The sequence below is a fragment of the Pagrus major genome, chromosome 12, assembly GCF_040436345.1.
Source record: "Pagrus major chromosome 12, Pma_NU_1.0".
Taxonomy (NCBI): Eukaryota; Metazoa; Chordata; class Actinopteri; order Spariformes; family Sparidae; genus Pagrus; species Pagrus major.
The window spans coordinates 4766049-4779674 of record NC_133226.1 but is presented as its reverse complement, the minus strand read 5'-3'; the positions used below and the strand labels follow the sequence as shown (position 1 = coordinate 4779674).

Below are 13626 nucleotides of genomic sequence, written 5' to 3'. Positions count from 1 at the left end.
TAAAAATCAGTAAAAATCAAAAGCCAATGCAACACATTTTGTGAGGGAAAAAAAAGCAATATCTCTTCCCCCCCATCCCATCTAAAATATTTCCCTTCATGTCACTTTCCAAGCCTCCATACAAACATCCATTCATGTCACAGATGTTAAAGGGAAAACTGAGGGAGGTTTTCTTAAATATCAATAAATAAGTTTTACGTTAACATCCCTCAGTTTTGTATAACAGATCCTTATGTTTTGTGTTACTTTTTTGACAGAAATCTTCCTCAGTCATCATGGTGAGACACTTGATTATGCAATGGAAAGACGCAGACAGTGGTGAGAAGTACAGGGGGTGGGATGTGGTTGAGAAATGGGGAAGATGAGAGGGAGAAAAGCATCAGCCCCAAGTCGCGACATGTGTGTATCACTACTATTTCTGCACGCCTTTATGTACACTCATCAACAGGTGTATTTCACCCATCAAGCTAAAACTAATGAAGACTACTACAGCAGTCTTATAGTAAACCTCCTTTCATGAAGGTTAGAATATTGGGGTTTTGTTATAACTGTTTTAGAGAGGTGCTGATCCGACCTCATGATCACCATGTGGAGGGTGTAACCTGGCTTGTGCCGCCGCTGAATTTTAATAACTGAGGTGTTTCTAATATTTAGTCTACTGTAACTGATCTCAAATGTATGGACAAAATACAAGAAACTATTATCCTGACATAATGCCAATGAAGCACACACATTTCTCTGGTGATTTTATCGTGTGATGTCTCTATTGTTTTACTGTAGGCTATATTACATATAATAAAACTCCTGTTTTGAGTGTCTGTAACCCTCAACTGTGACTATAGAGACCTTTTTGTAGATGTGGCAGAGAGTCAGAAGAGTTTGAGCCGTTTTAAGGACTCTGGCAGGACTGAACTGGAGCACCTGGAAATCTTCAGGACATCAGGACTTTTTTTAACTACAGGGAACAGTCCAAAAGTTCTGAACAGAGGCAGAGCCCGGACACTGAGGAGAGTTTAAGTACCAGAACTACAACACGAGCTTTAAAGTGAACGTTTTGAGCTCATATCAGCAGTGTGTTCAGAGAGGAGAGCTGAGCTGAGCCCAGCCGCCCAGGTGAGCCACTCATCTGCTCGGTGTAGTATTACAAACACTATGAAGCCTCATAACTCACAGTGAAACACACTCAACACACACACACACACACAGGTACGTTTCTATATTTCATTAAACTTACCCCGTGTCCTTTGCAGAGTGATATCAAAAGATGAACCCTGTTCTCAGTCGGTGTCCGGGCGTTTTTGTCACCGCACCATGTTTCCTCTTCTTCCTGCTTGTAGAGAGCTCCGGCGGCGGCTCCCCGCCCTTTCTTCCCCCCGCAGCCTCACCTGCTCTGTCCCGCACAAACCTGCCGGACCGGTCCGACACGTCAAACAGTTAAAACAACAACAACCCAAAAAAAAGGAGCTCGTTAAAAACAACGCATGGCATCCAGGGAGGCTGTCTCTGCGGAAGTGGGCGCGTACGTGCTGTGGTCACGTGTCGCACAGGTAAAGGTGTGTAATTGGAATTGTTAATTGGAGCAGGTGGTCGTTTTATTTCAGTGTTTGTACCTTTTTAATCATCTGTGAAGAGCCTTTAGGTTTGTCATGGAAGTGAATCATCAGTCGTGTAAATATGTTACATAGCTAATTCTGTAAACTTTTAATAAGAGTTATTTAAAATGTGGAATCAATTTAAGGATGTTGCTAACTGTATATTATTATCAAACAACATCAGATAACATTGGATGCTCCTGAAATACTTTATGAATAGATAAAAATATAGAACTTCCTGCTTTAGAAGTAACAATACAGATTATTAAGACATAAAAGATGAGTAAAAGAGATGATAACAAGACACAATAAATAACTTCTGCAAGGAATGACAAGTTTAGTCATAGCCAAGATTCAAAATAGGCAGAGAAAATAAAAAATCCACTTTATGAAAGTGATGTGGGGGTACCCCAGTAGCTCAGTTGGTAAAGCTTGTGCTTCATGTACAGAGGCTGTGCTCTCGCCGCAGCGCTTGGGGCCCAAATCCAACCTTTACAGCACTTGTCACATTCACCCATTCACACACACATTCATACACTGATGACTGAGGCTGCCATGCAAGGTGCCGACTGCTCATCATAGGAGGAACTGCTGTAAGAAGTAATGTGATCCAGTCTGGATGGGACCCCTCCAGCTTTCTGGTCTCTATGACAAAGTCATTCAAAATTCAGTTCCGATGGACTCCGTACTCTATTTGTTAGCCAGCAGTGCCACCTAAAGATGTTTGTGCTGCAAGTGCCATTGTGAAAAACCTGTTGTGCTAGTTATTATAATGGGGTGTTTTTGGTTGAGATACAGCAGACGTGACGCGCCACACAGCAGTCAACCTTTGATGGAGCTTATTTAAAGTAAGTTTGGTCTGCCAGGGCCTTAAGAGGTGTGGATGGATAGATAGATAGATAGATAGATAGATAGATAGATAGATAGATAGATAGATAGATAGATAGATAGATAGATAGATAGATAGATAGATAGATAGATAGATAGATAGATAGATAGATAGATAGATGCAGAAAACTTGTTCTTAAACTTTTTTTAAAAAACAACCACAAACCCCCCCACACAACAGGTTCCATGCAGCTCGTCCTATGTACGTTTTTTTTTTTTTTACACCTCTTTTAAAGCCAAATCTTTGCTGTTGCTACTCGGATACAAGCTTTAGCTGGCACCCCATCTGAAGTAGATGCACAAGCTTTGACACTGGGTGTCAAGGGTGTAAGTTACATCTTTTTAAATAAATTTGGGATCTCTGGGTTTCTAGAGATACGCTGCATTGGCATGACGGTGAGTAGACAATCACAGAATTTTTCTTTTTTGGCTGAACTTTTCCTTTAAATTAAATGAACTAGACTGTGATAGCTTGGGATGCTCTCCTCTGTCACCACGGTGGAGAGGAGGTTGGTGGCTCGGGCACCACTTGGCGATGCATAGGCCTGCTCAGTCCTCTCCTGGATCCACACACTTGTATCAGATATTCTGTCAGTGCAACTTGTAAACAGTGATTTTGTTGTATTTTTCTGTACATGCGACATCTATTGCATGTCTGTCCATCCTGGGAGAGGGATCCCTCCTCTGTGGCTCTTCCTGAGGTTTCTTCCATCTTCTTTTTCCCCCTGTTAAAAGGGTTTTTATTTCTTCAACATGACAAGTTTTTCCTCACTCGAATCAAGGGTCTAAGGACAGAGGATGTCGTTCACTGTACACATTTTAAAGACCATTGAGGCAATGTGATTGTGATTTTGGGCTATATAAATAAAATTGATTTGATAGCTTACTATTGTATAAATCTTTACACAGAAAATATCCAGCTGGGTTATGAAACTGTTGTAGTCCTGAGAATGTCCAACATTATTTTTTCTAAACCTCAGGAAAGAAAACATTTAATGTAGTACAGTGTGAAAGACGGTTTCAAATTTTACGTGTGTCCAGTTCTTTTGTTTTTTAGAAATAGTGATTTTTTTTTTTTTTTTTTACCGGTAATGTCTTTCTTTATCCTGTGGAGGGCAGTGAAACGCCTAGAAGCGTCTAAACTCTCAAAAATCACAGAAGAAGAAGAAAACCCCGCCTTTCCTGTTGTCTATTGGCCAATCAGGAGCCCACATCCTGAAACAGCTCATTGTCACTGTAGTGTGGGTCAGAACGGGTCTGCTAGTTGGCTAATATACTGACAGAAAGCTAAAAACACAACACTTTATATTTGTTAGGTTCCCCAGTTTCCTGTGCTGAACATCACCAGGATAACCAGCTCGCACCACAGCCGCTAACTGTACCATGGTCGGTGTTAAAGTGATCGGGAGCGACCCGGACTTCCAGCCGGAGCTAGCGGCCGCCGGCTCCAGGCTCGCCGTGGTGAAGTTCACAATGGCTGGGTAAGCTTACTCAGCCGGTTTCGAGGCCGCGAGCTAGCCGGGCTTAGAATGTTAGTTAGTCTCTCATGTCAAAATATACTCGGCAATATTTAGAGCTCGTCATTTAACTGTTTCGTAGAGTTGACACGAGCTCAATAGCTACGTTATGGAGTAGATTTCAATGCAAGGAAAGCTAGGTTTGCATGCTGTCGTTAGCAGGTATTAGCTAGCTAACTAGCTGTGTTGCTTACAATGACATAGCAGTATTACAGTAACTTGGCTGCTGAGGTGTCCTAAGAGTTATCGATGCGTTTCGTTTATTGAAGTGAGTGCGGGCCTTCGCCTCTACTTTGCGATCGTATCCAGGAAAAATCAGCAGCATTAATACCGATAGAGCTGTAAATGTCAGACAAAAAAAAGTCTACTTTACTCCACACCAGCCAGCCAGTCCTCGTAACGATGTGTGTTTACTCTTTGATTTCACTTTAATCAGAGTCTGAAGGGCTGTAAAGTGGATGAAATGACAAGAAATCAGTGAGAGTTTTGAGAATTGGTTTGTTTTAAAACACCAGTCTGTGTGTATAGATTTGTGGGATTTCTGGTAGCTTGAAATATTGTCAACACAAAAAACCTTGTGGGAGAGTTAGTCAGAGAAATTAAACCTTTTCAAGATACAATTCTGAACTCTGGTAAGCTGTGATGGGCAAGGCATTTATCTAAAATAGTCTTTAATTTTATAGGCTGAATCAACCATGTTATAGTAGCCAAACCTTAGTGTGTGTAGCTGCAGTATGTCTTTATGGAACTGAGGAAGACTTAAATTAACACTTGAGAGGATCCAACTGTACAGCAGTAGCTCTTGGAAAGTTTTCAAAATATGAAACACAAATACCAATTGTAACTGATGTGTTGTCAGCCAATGAGTAGTAAGAAATATCTGTACAGAAATGCCTTATATGTATCTCTCAGTTACATAGTCCGTCCACCAGGGAGCACTGTCAAGTTAATTTAGACTGTATAGCATTCTGCTCAGTACATATCTTGGTCTTTATTTAAACCATCAGTAGAAGTGTTTTGCTGTAACTTATCATTACAAAGTAAATGTTCATTGCACAGTGTATTGGCTACAGAATAATGACACCATCGGCATGAAGACTGGTTCTCTATTGACCGGATCACAATTTTTTATCACAAAAGTTTGTTTATTTTTTATTATAATAACAAAACTTTTACTAACGTTAAGTTGGAGACCTAATTTATCTGATGGGCCAGAGGCTAATTAAAAGGACAGCTTGAGTCTGCCCAAAACTAGCAGTTAATCCAAGATTTCACTGTTGTGATAATATCAAAGAAGCCAGCAAAGCAACATGAAATGAGCTCAGCAAAACGTCAGATAGGTCGGGCCATCGTGTTTGACTATATTACTTTAAACTTTACAGTTATAGCTTAAAATGACAACAGAAATAAACAAGTCTCCACAATGGAAATCAACTGCCAGTTTTCTACCTGGAATCGTTTTAATAAAAAAACTCTCTTGCACTTTGCTATTTCATCTGCCACTGAGCATTAAAACTCCCAATATTTTGGCCTGAATGAGTAACCTCACGTTTTGTCCTGCGTTGTTGGAACTTGCTCTGAGGGGAAATGGAAAGCATTCCAGTTGTATTTGTCACAGCGGTGCCAATAATAATACAACTTAGAAACATGAAAAAAAGTCATCCTTATCAAAATGTTTGTCAATCCTCTGTGTTGATGTAGAAATGGATGAGAAACAGATGTTATCAGATGTTTTTTTGAAAGCATGCCTTAAGAAACAGTCAGTATGCTGTAGTTCTAGTATTTTTTTATGCAGTTGCTAAATTGTGTCCTTTTTTTAAATTGTTTATGTTTATTAGAGACTGTCAGATACTAAAAGCTCGAAAGACAGTATCTAAATATATATATTCTGTTATATATAGTTGTTTTTAAAAAAAAAATCTTTTACTTGATATTCATAAAATCACACCAAGAGGGCAGAAACCTCAAAATGTTCCGTTTACTACTACGATGTACAACAGAGACGAGCAGAAAATCCTCACATTTGCTCAGCTGGAACTAGTTTTGATGTCAATTTCTTTTAAGTTTAACAGACTTTTTGATCAACTGACTGATCGTGAGAGTACTTGAGAAACCAGCGCAGACCAGTAACACACTCTCCTCTGCCACCTCAGGTGTCGGCCATGTATCAGAATAGCTCCAGCCTTCAACATGTTGAGTAGCAAGTACCCACAGGTCGTCTTCCTTGAAGTAGATGTTCATGTCTGTCAGGTAAGCCTGATCTGCCACATCCACCACATGGTTTTCATCCAACATAGTCCCTGCATGACTGGACAAAAGATTCAGGAATAACAGTGGTTGTAAACTAAGGTGTAGCACTGATATTAACATTTATTATATTAGGATTGTATCATTAATCTAGCAGTGTCAGAACTGAGCTGAAGTCTGTTGGAAACCTTTTGTTGTTATACTAAGTAATATTAGTCTTTGTCATTACTGAAAACCTTTATGAACCAAAAACACAGTACTTAAACTTCACTCACTCATTGTAATCAAAGCAAGTTGTACAAGAAGCATAAAAGGGGAAAAATGTCATTGAAAGGTTGATTTCTTTTTTTCTTATGTGACTTTTTTGTCTATTAGAGACATATAGTATATATGATTGTGGTACCAATCGTCTCATTACATTTTGGCTAAGGTGACCAGTGGAGCAAACTCCCCCCAAAATGTTTTTGAGATAGAAGACAAGGCTGGTCTCAGTCAAAATGTTTCTTATTGTCAGCAAATCCCACGAAAAGACCAAAACCATCAGTGTGTGTTTGTCATTCATTACTTTGACTTTCTTACCGTCTGTGGTGCTGAGCTCAGTGTGTCATTTAAAAAAAAAAAATGCTCAGGCATTTCCTAAAACTGCTGGGCTATGTAGTTTTTATTAAATGTTCCTCACATATAAGGAAATAGTGCATATGTTGGGAACTATTTTCAGCAGCGGACAAATTCACGTTTGTATTAATGAGACTACTTGCTGCTGCAGGATTTGTATGTTAGGTTGAGTCAAAATGAACGACTGTGTGTGTGTTCATGGTAATGAAGGAACATGTCGCTCACTGCAACAGTGTGGCTGTTTGTTTTAACTGTTCTTGACAACAGTAGAGCTCTTCAGCACAGAGAAAGAATAAATATCAAGATTTACCTGCACCGACGAGACTTGTTAGTGAGATCACTTCATTGCTGGCTTTGGTCTTTTATTGATAATAAGAAAAAATGTAGAACTTCACTTGTCTCACAGTTTGAAAATAGACAGGAAGTTTTGACTTTACTAAGATGTTGCCAGCAATAAGTTGACATGGAAATTAAAATGCTTGGTAAGCTGCTAAAACAGTGAATGTTGCTGGAAGTTTGGCTTTGTGGAAATTGAGTACCAAAAATATCAATCTCCTGCTGCAGACTAAGTCAGAGCAACAGAAACCAATCTTCATGTGGAGACAGACATGTAAAATAGACACAGGTCACCACAGATGCTGGTTAAAAATGAGAAACAAGAAGCTGCAAGCCAGGAGACCCAGCACAGTTTTAAACCAACAGTCAGGTAGAGACAAGTTTTCCGTAATGCAGAGTTTATTTTACAAAACCATTTCTCATGTTTTCCACAGGCGACGGCTGCAGCCAACAACATCTCAGCCACACCAACGTTCTTGTTCTTTAGGAACCGGGTTCGGGTGGATCAGTATCAGGGGGCGGACGCTGCAGGTCTGGAGGAGAAGATCAAACAGCACACAGAGAACGACCCAGGAAACAGCGAGGACTCTGACATTCCAAAGGGATACGTGAGTAGAAAATAAAACACTGTCATGAAGTTGGAAACAGAGAAGGCAATAACTTTGTACAGCAGTGCTTCTCAAAGCCATTCCTCAAAGGTCCACAAATGACTTTTATTCAAGGTCAGTGGTCCAAAACAAAACAAACAGGACAACAAGAATATGGTTGGGTTTGCTGACAAGAAGAAAAACTTCTTTTTTTTTTTTCACAAGGTGTGTGTGTTCCAACAAAGGAAAATAAGAAGAAAATCTAAATCTCCCATTTTACACAACCTTCATGGTCATGTCAGGATAGATTTCTGAGTTTGAGGTGCACTTGAACACACCATGATGCCCCTGTCTATAATCGCTTCCCTGTACAAAGTGCTGTAGATTTCAGACAGCAGAGGAGAGACACATAAGAAGCTCACCTGTAATTGACACCAAAATGTAGCACACTCTAGGTAGAGTTTTCTTATACATGACTTATGACCTATATTTACCTGCCATTGTGGCGGAGAGTCTTCACAGATTTACAAGCTCAACGGAACGATACCCAGATTTGGGAGACTGTGTTTCTTCATAGTAGAAACTGTGTCGTGAAGAAAAACGCCGCACATTATGTACCTGCTTTTTTTTTTTTTTTTTAGAGGATAGCAGGTTCTTCGGTGTAACGTTTATGCATGAAATTGGCAACAACACACAACACTCTCTCCAACAGTTAACGGCACCACGACAAAGATGTAAATGACAGTGAAATAAGCCTCATTAAAACCACATTCAGCTGTTGACAGGATCATTGTAAATGATCTCTCCGTATTCAATGTCACTAACAATTACTAATGATTGACTTGCCTTTAGAACTGGATGCAGACCAGGATCCAGACTTTGAGAAGCCCTGATGTACCGTGTTTGTGCAAACTGTTGAGAATGTGAATGGGGGAGTCTCTTCCAAAGGACCTGTGTACTGTATATGTGAATGATGAAGGGAGGCTGAGATAGACAGGTGGTTGATTTTTGTTTCTTTACTTTGTTTTCAGATGGACCTCATGCCTTTTGTCAACAAAGCCGGCTGCGAGTGCCTCAACGAAAGCGACGACTGTGGCTTCGATAACTGCTTAATCAAAGACTCCTCCTATCTGGAGTCTGACTGTGATGAACAGGTATGAGATGTGAACTCTAATAACATGTCCCCCGCCCTGATGTGTGATGTTGTGTCATTTCTTTCTGCGCAATAGAGCAACCACCAACCCTTTAGTTACTTTTGCAATAGCTGTCAAGCTTTCTGTTCTTACATGGCACACATGCAGTTTATAATGATAACGATGGTAAATTTACACCTGAAGTTTATTCATCCAAGATTTTAGTCAGCGGGTGTACTCGGTTCTTCTCATTTGTAGCTGACAACTGTTGATCTAGCCGACAGAAACGACAACCGTCTGTGTTTTATCAGCTGAACTCCCCAGGTACCAGATAAGTGTAATTTGATGTAATCTGTCTAATATGTTGGTGTCCTCTTATCTTGTCTAGTTGCTGATAACGATCGCATTCAACCAGCCCGTGAAGCTCTTCTCTATGAAGATACAGTCCTCAGACTTTGGTGAGTTTTTTTTTATGCTCCTCCACCATTTGGTTATTTATCTGACTCTCATCTTTAGGAATTTCCTTATAGCTAAAATCCTGTCCTTTGCTTCCTTCCCTCCTTCCTGGCTTCCTTTCCTGCTCCTTGCCTCCTCCATCCTCCTCTGCTTCATTTTTCCTTCCGTCTCTGTCAGCCCAAGCCCCTAAGGTGGTGAAGGTGTTCATCAATCTCCCTCGGTCGATGGGTTTTGACGACGCTGAGCGGAGTGAAGCCACGCAGGCTCTGGAGCTGTCAGAGGAGGACTACAAAGATGACGGATTGATTCCTCTGCGCTACGTAAAGTTTCAGAACGTACAAAGTGTTACGGTAAGGACCACACAAACAACTTCACTGCTGAAACGTAGCCGTGGTTAGGCTTGAGACAAGATGTCATTGTATGCTCACATCAGCAGCAACAAGAGGCACGCTGTAGTCGGCATCATTTCAAAATGTGCAAATAAAATATTCACCTGCACCAGAAATCTGTGGGAGGAGAGAAATGTATATAGGAGAATGAGCTCATCAGAGGATTGTTTAAGATTTTTTTTAACACCTTGTGCAGAATGCAATAGAGTGAATACGCTCTCTTCATAACCCAAGGTCTTCACAACCTCACAGTGACAGAAAAAAATGCAGCTTTGCAACAGTAATGACAGTTACAACCGACAACTGCTGCAACGTGTAAAAAAACAGGCTGCATCCAGTCAGATTGAGGATTTATTTATTCATTCATATCATTGTAAGATTGTGCGATTGAATAGGGCTGATGAGGATATGTCACAAATCTGAATCAAATTACAGAACTGAGGATACTCAACTTTACCACCAGGTGTCACAAGTGACTCAGCTGCTCCTGGGTGGAACATAATAGGAGCGCATGAATGAATTTGTACCTGAAGAGATGACAGTAGCTACATGTTATGTGTGTATGGGAACCTTTCAGTTCAGTGAGTTTTCCACAACACACTCCTGCAATTGTTTCACAATAAAAGCCTTGTTAAGAAAAGTCGAGTTGCATTACTAATGAGAGTTTTCTTTTGTGGACAGTCAGAGTAGTATAGTGGCACCGTGTGCAGAACCCTCAACTCTGACACACCACATCAAAACAGGGAGGCCCCACCATGTTGCGCTGAGCTAAATGGCTATCCTGGAGCTCCTGCTAACTAGCTACACGCTGCTAGCCCTCTGCACCTACACCCGACAAATGCCAGTTCAGTCTGTTTGGATTAGGGCTGAACAATTAATCAAACGATTTATGAAATCACAATGAGGCTAACTGCAATATCACAATTGCAGGAGCTGCAATTTTGTGATAATGGTAAAATGTGTACCATTATAGATGAAGCATTGTTGTGGACCCAACCTTAGTACCCACCAGTATATGAAGTAGTTAAAACTACACTATCTCTCTCTCATCTTCAGTACTTTTTATTGTTAATACTAACAGTATTTTGTTGCTAATACTTGAAAACTCTGATGTATAACGTTTTTAGTGCCAGGTTAACTAAGTATATGAGGAATCCTGATAGGCTTGATAAAATGGGCCCTGATCATCCACCCCTCATGTCTGCTATGCTAACATTGTGCCAGCAGAGTCCTTAAGTGCTTAAAACGGGTTTAACTGACTTGGCTTGTTCATTGATGGTATTTCTCCTTTGTTTTTTCCTCATCAGATGTTTGTCAAGTCGAACCAAGGAGACGAGGAGACAACAAAAATCAACTACCTGACGTTTATAGGCACTCCAGTACAGGCCACCAACATGAACGACTTCAAAAGGGTACGGACCAGTCACAATAACCTTGTTTCTTTATGTTCAGGCTTATTTTTGTGTTGTACTCATAGATGATGATTTTAATTTGTTGCCATGTAGGTTGTGGGAAAGAAAGGAGAGAGTCACTGAGCAGGAGAAGCAAGGGGAGGACGGGAAGAAGAGGAAGAGGAGGCTACACATACATCCAAGGACTTTCCCCTCTGCCAAAGCTGCCACACACTCTGTTGTCACATACACACATACACACACACACAGCCTCCAGCTGACCTCCTCAAGCTCTGAATGAATTCTCCATCTGTGGAGAGTTGGTCTATAAATCGTTTGTATTGTAATTCTAATGAAAACCGCTGTAAATAAAACACGATCCTTTTTCAAAGGCATGTGCGTCGTGTCAGGTTTCTGTCGGAACTATAGGTGAAGGAAGAGTTGGAGTAGTGGTACTAGCAGCATCATGTGGCGCTGGTAACAGTTCCAGCATTGCATAAAGGCAGTAGCATGTGTAGACGTAGCATGGACATCTGTAACGATATAAGCCACAATAGCAGCAGTGTCGGTAACGAGACTGACGGAAGATGATTGCGTATGAGCACGTTACATGCAGTATTTGCATTTTCTTCATGGCATCCTGAACAGTGCTTACATTTCCTTGGCTGTTAATTTTACCACCAGAAGCTCAGTCTACTTGGGCTACACTATGGCATGTAGCAGGGAAACATGTACAACCCTAAATATACTGTCCATACTCAATAAAGTCCAATATCACAATTTTGCACCAAGGTTTTACACTCTTGTACAGTACAAGGAGGCATTTTTCTGTCCAACCTTCTGTCCAAGAAAGTAACTGAGCCCAAGTCAAACTAAACAAACTTTTTTACATCCAAACACAACTCAAGCCCGACGTAATGTAAGATGAATAACTGAGTTTACACAGATTAGACATTTACAGAGTAGATTACTATGAAAAAGCATAGTAAAAGTAGTCGTGGATGACTGTTTTTGGTTTTAGTTTTTTCAGTGGGTCCTCTTTCATGGGGTCGGCCATGTTTCTACAGTATACCAGACTGGATAAACCAAACACTGGCTTTTTGTGTTTTCCGTTTTTGTAGCGAGCACTGTAGGTTCTCCTACCTGCTTGGAAGAGGAAGGTAAGGGGAGGGACATTCGGTTGGTTTGCGATCTGCAACTTCACCCCTAGATGCCACCAAATCCTACACACTGGACCTTTAAGTTAGTTGAGCGCTATCGCCGTGGTCACAAGAAACCACTCCTCTTCCTCCCCTCGTGCAGGCTCTATTTTGTCAAGATGTTTCCTGCTTGAACCACATTCTCCACAGATCAGCAAGTAAAACTGAGAAGAGAAATTGTCCTGGTTTGGATCAGAGGGCAACTTTTATCAGGAAGTGAAACTATTTGACATTCAGTGTCTGAGCGGTGAAATGGCGCCGCAAGGAATTCAGCTGGACCAGGATAACTCTGCCGTTTGATCTACTAAAGGATCCAGTGACTATTCCCTGTGGACACAGCTACTGCATGCATTGTTGTGGGTTAGGGGGTAAGGGTAATTGACTTGTTTGCCAATTACTAGAGATCTTTACAAAAAAAAGCTCATAGTAACTTTTTTTTTAAATTATAGAATGTGAAACCTGTTTTAATGTCTATATCATTATTTTATCTGAGGTATATATTTCTATTGATGCTTTGATATTTTCTGCTGTTTCTATTTCAATGCATGGGTCTTATTTCAGCAGCAGTATACCTCTCCTAGTCCTCTCTTTTTTTTATCACAGCTTGGTAGTTGATCGCATGTTTATTTGGTTCCTGTTACTTTGCAAATGTGTTCAGAAAGTTATACTATATAATTTCTTTGATCATCAACAGGGGAAACCAGGAAAGGACAACACTTATGCTGTATCACAGAGACCATATATAGTGTCATATCACAATAACACGTCTATCTATATATTGCCCAGCACTACAGAATATTTCTACATGAGGTGAGGCGTCTGCACAGATCCCAAAGAGGCTTAAGGACAACACTCACTCCATCCACAGTCTGTTCTCCCTGCTGACATCTGGCAAAAGATACAGAAGTATCCACTGCCATACCACCAGACTACAGAGCAGCTTCATTCCTCAGGCTGTGAGACTCCTGACCTCATCCTCAACACTCCACTATAAATAGTTGATTTTTCTGGCTTGATTTTTATTTGATTAGTAAGTCTGAATAGTTTTTTTTCATTGTGTATAGCATTTGGGATTATAACATTATAACATTTCATGACACAGTCTTGTGTTGCATAATGACAATTAAATTAATCTTGAATCTTGACTGAGAGGTGTACAGTGTATATGTGGGTCCTGTTCCTTATCGAAAAATCATCATCATCTGCTTCCATTTGACTGCCATAAAGATCATTATGGCTACATATCCACATTTACTCTGCTAGAGGACAACATAAT

At 40.5% G+C, this 13626-nt stretch overlaps 2 protein-coding genes across 2 annotated transcripts in view; one reads left to right on the top strand and one right to left on the bottom strand.

Annotated features, from left to right (window-relative positions):
* The window catches only part of atp8b1 (ATPase phospholipid transporting 8B1), a 35241-nt gene extending 33718 nt beyond the window's left edge, over positions 1–1523 (bottom strand). The window contains exon 1 of the mRNA XM_073478646.1: positions 1235–1523. The gene's annotated coding sequence lies outside the window, so the exon portion shown is untranslated. The remainder of the gene's footprint in view (positions 1–1234) is intronic.
* Positions 1524–3707: 2184 nt separating this feature from the next.
* Positions 3708–11546, top strand: txnl1 (thioredoxin-like 1). Its single transcript, XM_073478696.1, has 8 exons — positions 3708–3961; positions 6151–6247; positions 7630–7803; positions 8814–8936; positions 9304–9373; positions 9549–9721; positions 11068–11172; positions 11266–11546. The coding sequence occupies exons 1-8, from the start codon at positions 3864–3866 to the stop codon at positions 11293–11295; spliced, it is 870 nt and encodes a 289-aa protein (XP_073334797.1). The 5' UTR covers positions 3708–3863; the 3' UTR covers positions 11296–11546.
* Positions 11547–13626: the final 2080 nt, after the last annotated feature.

Excerpts from the sequence above, each read along its gene's own strand:
- txnl1 (XM_073478696.1), top strand. The coding sequence starts at position 3,864 with ATGGTCGGTGTTAAAGTGATCGGGAGCGACCCGGACTTCCAGCCGGAG. Across the intron at positions 3,962-6,150 it reads GTGAAGTTCACAATGGCTGG|GTGTCGGCCATGTATCAGAA; the intron begins GTAAGCTTACTC and ends CTGCCACCTCAG. Across the intron at positions 6,248-7,629 it reads TAGATGTTCATGTCTGTCAG|GCGACGGCTGCAGCCAACAA; the intron begins GTAAGCCTGATC and ends TGTTTTCCACAG.